General features: G+C 31.3%; 1 protein-coding gene and 1 long non-coding RNA gene across 2 annotated transcripts; both read right to left on the bottom strand.

Moving 5' to 3' along the window:
* Positions 1-153: 153 nt before the first annotated feature.
* LOC132734345 (uncharacterized) lies at positions 154-4,108 on the bottom strand. Its single transcript, XR_009626302.1, has 3 exons — positions 3,578-4,108; positions 1,704-1,832; positions 154-1,274 (listed from the first exon to the last, which is right to left on the bottom strand). It is a non-coding gene; the product is annotated as an uncharacterized LOC132734345 (long non-coding RNA).
* Positions 4,109-4,178: 70 nt separating this feature from the next.
* On the bottom strand, positions 4,179-5,857 carry LOC132734344 (uncharacterized). Its single transcript, XM_060721071.1, has 2 exons — positions 5,515-5,857; positions 4,179-4,995 (listed from the first exon to the last, which is right to left on the bottom strand). Exons 1-2 carry the CDS (start codon positions 5,703-5,705, stop codon positions 4,179-4,181), a joined length of 1,008 nt encoding a protein of 335 aa, XP_060577054.1. The 5' UTR covers positions 5,706-5,857.
* Positions 5,858-6,543: the final 686 nt, after the last annotated feature.

The raw sequence follows: 6,543 nt of genomic DNA, 5'->3' as shown, positions 1-6,543 counted from the left end.
GACATGTACTATCATCACGTGACAAATTTATTGTGATTTTCGACCTACCATACATGTTAGTGAGTGCGAGTAATGATTTTCTAGGACGTATGGCTTGGTATTGTGTATTGATTGTAGTTCAATAGAAAGATGTTTTCGTTATATCTCGTTTATTTATTTGTACATTATCTTGACAAAATAAATATATAATAAAACATGTATTATAACTCTTGTTAACAATAAACAATGACACTACGACAAATTCATTAAAAACAGCTGAACCTAACAAACTGCTTTTGTACTCAGATATACATAAATATAACTACAACTTGTAGTTCAGTTTAAAATGGCACTCTAATTAGCTTCTGAAGAAAACAAAAAGACCTCAACATTCGTTCAATTTATACAAGTCTCTGCTTAATTATATCGCATAAGAGCTGAAAAACAAACTACAACTACAACAACAACCAATAAAATTAATAATAATAAACAATAATCAAAGTATTGCTGGCACTAGAAAAGTCCACTACAAGTTTGAACACCACAAGATATTTTAGTTTTTATGGAATTGTTCAGGTGTTGTCTGTTTCATCGTTATGCGTTAAGTTTCCTTGCCTAATAATAAAATTATGTTTATCTTGGAGCTGGAACCCCATATGGATCTCAAAATAAAAAAAAATATGTGAATTTTCGCTCATCCAGATATGCGCAATAACTCCATATGTGAAGGAGAAAATAGGTCAATCTCAGGGGTAATTTTTCAATTGTTTTTAACATTTATATAAAAATTCAATGATTTTTTAAAGTTTTCGTGGAGATATTCTTTCCTTCCCGGTTCTGGTGTGCACAAAACATGAAATGCATATGACGAAAATGTTTCTAGCCCTGTGTGATAGCTCTAACACTAAGAGTTCCTACAGTGTGATAGACCTTTATCACTGTGCAATAGCTTAAATAATGTGCAACAGCTCAAGCACCGAGCAAGATCCCAAAATTGCTCTAAAACTTTGCAAAAGCTCTTTCAGCGTGTAAAAACTGAAGAAAAGCTCTTATAATGAGCAAAAGCTCTAACAGTGTGCCATAGCTTTTATACTGAGTTATAGCATAATAAGTAAATCAGGATTCTATACACAAAATAAATGCATGCAAGTCATATACCGGTATTACACTAAAACATCAAAAGAAAAGAAAGAACAAAGAAATTATTCCGTTTGTCTATAATGCGAGTCCGTTCAATTTCGTCCCCACTCTTCTTCATACGCAAAAAATGTAGCCCATTCACAGAATTCTGGAAACTACAAGAAATACAGAATTGTAGATTTCAGTAGATTTCAATTCAAGTGATTGTACAAACAAGTCAGAAAGACTTTAATTTTAGAAGTAACTTATTCATTTTCATGTAATATTACATTTCTGTTACGTGGTGAAGTCTATCTGATAAAACATTGCTGAATCAAACTATTCAAAGTGAATAATTGAATCCTTATCATACTTTTTACAATATAGAGAAAAACATTGGTGCTTAGCAAAGTGGTATATCTACAATATTTTCAAAACGTTTTTGGCCGTAGTGAAAGATGATAAATTTCTAGTAGTGTAAACTAAATTAAAGAGAAGCAATGTATTTTGAGAACTCACATAAACTTATCCTAGCATTATACGACATATTTTTAGTCTGAAAATTGATTTCCACTTATAGAAATCAAATTTGTATGTATACTTACATCATCAAAATGTTTTGAACAAATGATCCATTGGTCAAATGTCTTGGTCAAATGTCGCGTTCCAGGCGTTAAAATATTTTGAATGCTCACAGTGAAGCCATTCTAGCATATCATCAACTTTAAATGACTCTGAAAAAAGAGTTTTTGAAAGTGAGAAAATATTTTTATAACGCCTTTAAATTGATTTTGATATTCAAATTCAGACTCACATCTTTAGAAAGAACTACCACCAATATCAAAAAACATAGGAGAAAGAATACTAGTATTGAAATAAAAAAACCTCCATGAAAACATCATTGTTTAGTACAAAATATAATTTAATTTTCAAATTCGACATTGGCAGTCGAGGTTATTTATAGATCAAGGTCATACTTAAATTATTCAACCAGTTAGTGGTGTCATACATGTTTACTCCCAGTATAAATTCAAATCAGTCTCCCGACGGTGGAGGTCAAACTTGATTGATAAAACATGTCAGTTTTGCAGTAAGTGTTCTTTTGTCAAAATATAGGTAAAATTTGTACAACCATGAAAAATAGCCCACTGAAACAACATTAAATGACTTGATATTGACAGTCAATTTCACTTTAAGGTCAATGTCTTATTTGAATTTAACACATCTGCTGTGTCATATGTGGCGTTTTATCTGAGCATCAGTAAATTACAAAGTTATGATAATTTAAGCTTCATAGTTTGACCTTAAAGAACAATGTCATTTAAAGGTCAAGGTCATATTTGAAAAATTCAGCATGTCAGTTTAAACATAAGTGTTATTTTTTCTAAGCATGAATCACATCTGTCACAATTTAGTTAAATTCAATGATTTGAGCTTATTGTGCCTCAGTACGATGATATTTTGTTAGTTTGATTGAGTATTACGTCACACGACACATTATATATCACATGGCGACGTTCCAGATTTAACGGGTGGAAGAAGACCTCAGGTGCACTTTCGTGCATTATTTCGGGTTACGAACGGGCACCTTAGAAGAACCACCGGCGTTCCTTCAGCTAGCTGAATAGCTTCCTTATATGAAAGAAACAAATGTCCTTGTCGGGTTTTGAACCCACAGCGCTGTGGGGCATCAACGACCTTAACAACTCGGTTGACGACAACGGGATCAGCAACCGCATCGGGAAAAAACAATAATGATTGTAGCAATAGCTAGAACTTTTTAAAACAGAAATACTTGGGTTGTTTTCTGTAATTAAAATGTGTTTTTTTGTATACTTATCTTAAATGGTTGATATATAAAATAAATAGATTAAATAATGTAATTCAGAAAAGTTTTGAAAGTGTCATTATCAAACTTTGAGAAGATTTGTGTGCCACATTATAATCATTCAATCTAAGTAATATTATAGTTATCATATTTTGTCCAAAATTTTTTTTAAAAAATCTTTGAATGATTTATGTTGGCATTAAGGCAGAAACCAAGTGAAGCTGCATTTTCTTCACACATTTAGATGAAACACACATTTAGATGAAAAGGCAAGAGATTTTCATACAGTCACCTTTTGGATTGCATCAAAACGTTAATGTAAATGTAAGTTTTTCTTTTCTCAAGAACGAAGCATTACATTTTATAATTTTCGGCATCATAGAAATCTGTTTTAAAAGTATGCTATCCTACTTCAAGGCAAAACAAAACGGCTAAATATTTGGCCATTGAGAAGTTATCACTAGAAGTATCTATGGCCTACTGGACAATAAAGATATAAATATTTACTTAAACAATGAATATACTATACATATTTATGCATTTTGTAAAAAGCTATCCTTTGTCACGCAACATAATATAATCTGGTTGGAAAGACAAGGACAATATGTTAATGATATTAATTTAGAACAATAAAATTGTATTAATTGATACCTAATACTGAACGACGAATCCTTTTGACGGAGGTGACATTAGTTTGATCACTTGATAGAATTTTATAAAATGCACCGCTCCCTTTATCAATTGCATCGCTCCCTTTATTAGATGCAACGTTCCGTTTATGAAATTCATCGCTCCATTTATCAGATGCAACGTTTCGTTTATCAAATTCATCGCTCCCTTTATCAGATGCAACGTTCCACGCATGAGAATAATAAGTTTGAATGAGTACGTCTAAAATGTTATTGCAATTTAATTTAAGTAAAACAATTAAATGTAAGTTTTTATAGGTATAGTGCGAATTTGCACGTTAAATTTAGAACATCATTTTTCGTCAAATGCGAAATTTCTACAGAAATGTTAAATATATACATCATAATATTTAGTATAGTAACACATAGATTTACACGAAATGTTCTTGCACAAAATAAAAAATAAAAATGAATCAAATAAAGGTTAAGGACATTCAATGAAATGTTAATATTGAAAATAATAAATGCATGAAATTTGCAGAATTTTCTAAAAGTTTACCACTTTTAATCTTTCAATATGATGCATTGATACGTTTCTATGTATAACGATACCGTTTATTTCTTTAAAGTACAAATGATATAAAAACAAAGTTCTTTAACTTACCAGCAGGAATATTATTAGCCATGTTATTAGATGAGATGCCATTCCAATCAGGTTTATTGTTGCCCGAAATATATCGACCAGCAATCGTAAAAGCGACTGCAATATACACAAACATAGCCAATACATGTTTCTTCAAAGATTTGTTTGTAGTTTTAACCATTTTTGAAATGTCATGAAGGTTATCTATTATCTCTAAATTGACGCGTGTTTGATTTTGATTTAATTTTTTCAGTTCATATTGTATGTCTTTCAAAATTTCGCATTTTTCACTGACCATTGCAGTAGATTTACTCAAGCTCTCAATTGTTTTTTCGGACTGGTGATCAAAATTCTTTTTTATGTTTGAAATTGTGTTCTGAAGACAAGGTGTATTCATTATTTTTTGTAATTTATCCATACACAATATTTTGTCGATGTGACTTCCAACGTCTTTGTCATTAAGAAGATCTCTTAATGCATCAAAAACTTCTGCCTTGCTATTCCCGTCAACGCGGAGAGTGTCGTTATGGGCAAAATATTTATTTCTACATTTCCTGACGTTATTTATTACAACTTTCTTCATTTCAAATGCTTTGCATCTTTCCCATATACTGCATGCATTTGAGAGATCGAGGTAATTCGCTGGTGTACCATCTCCGGGAAGTGTTGTGAAAACACTAGCAATATTTTCAAAAGATTCTTCCCAATTTGCCGTTGTATGTTTCGTCCAATCTATTGGGCGCTTTGTAGAATGACTTTGGAGGGGTTTTTGCCAGCTTTTACAAGGCTGACACCATCTAAAAAAAGAAAATTCAACGTGAATTGATTACTAAATGATATTCCAGTCTCAATTCATTCATGTATCATTTTATTATACTTCTATAGTCCGTAACCGAGTAACATGTTACCTATATAAATGATAGAATTTTCAGACTTTTTCCTCTACTTTTTTGTACAAAAATACTCAAAGAATATTTTTAACTACGATTTAAACTATCTACATCTGAATATATCTTCAAACTTAGATAGGCCAATGATGTAAATACAAATTACATATTTTCTTTTAAGTTAACGTGGTATAAAACTCTCCTCTTTTAATAATTTTATTACTATCCTCTACCCTCAAATATATCTTATTTTCGGGCAGAAACTCTTGAAATTGGTACCTATTACATCATATTTACATTACAGTTTAGCTCACTTTGCTCTTTGAACTCTTTGGAGACCGCCGTATTGATTGTGTTAATATTGCATCTTGGTCAATGGTAAACAATAGTATACATGTTTCATTATTCATTATATTTAAATCAGCATACCTTGAAGGTTGATTCCCACAAGTTCCGGTACATTTTGACTTTCCGGCCAGTTTATTTTTTATATCCTGATGTACCTGTTGTAAACCTTGTTCCGTGTAGGGCTTCAGCAACTGACATACAAACACTAAAGCCAAGTTTACACATACGTAGTTCTCATATTCCGGGTGCTGAAATAGTTTTTCAAAATCCATTTTTGATGTGTGGTTTAAATGTACGCAAGTTAAAGTTCCTTTGGACACAGTTTAATATTCTCCAACAATATCTGTGTCAAAATCGAACAGATATATAACTTAATTGTATTTATAACTTGAATTATATATCATCTCACGTAAATATGAAAAGTTTTAAAGACGATCCTTTCACAAACATAATATAGTTAGAAATCAATATTTTCTATTATACAGTATTTGTGGATATTTGCCGAAGCTTGTCATTGTATTGATTTAAGTCAGTTTTTTTTGTTTGCAATTCATTGAAATATTGATCACAGTTTTTCAACTTAAAAGCGTATTAAGTTATTATTTATTCATGGTGCAATTTTAAGAGAATCAAAGCACTGAAAGCACTGCAGGGTCGCTTGCGCTGACAAATCTATATGACATTATACCGCTGGTGATCACTTGAAAGGCCAAATTTCCAGTCAGACTTTTTTGAAAAAGGTCATGTCATATTCAAGCCGAAATGACTGAGTACAAAGGAAGTGCAATATGTTGCCATATGATTTAATTCAGGGAGATTTATCATTGACATCCAACAATTACAACACTGTTTATCAAAAGTACTCAAAACCAGTTTTTCTTCTCAAGTACTTCAGTTGAGATCGAAAAACCAAATTGCGTTATAACCTTAAAATGATACTTCGAAAGTTTGATAAATTTTAAAAGTACATTACTGACAAAAGCAGAAGCTGGAAGTAGATAACCAAGTCCTCTATTAAACAATGGCTAAGCATTATTAATTTCATCTACTTATAAGGCATATTAAAAGCATGCTCATTCTTGGGGATTATAGTTAGTATCAATCTGATAT

Source organism: Ruditapes philippinarum, unplaced genomic scaffold (genome assembly GCF_026571515.1).
Source record: "Ruditapes philippinarum isolate M1 unplaced genomic scaffold, ASM2657151v2 ctg15221_1_1_1_1, whole genome shotgun sequence".
Taxonomy (NCBI): domain Eukaryota; kingdom Metazoa; phylum Mollusca; class Bivalvia; order Venerida; family Veneridae; genus Ruditapes; species Ruditapes philippinarum.
Note: the sequence above shows the minus strand (reverse complement) of the source record. Positions and strands in the feature narration are given on the sequence as shown.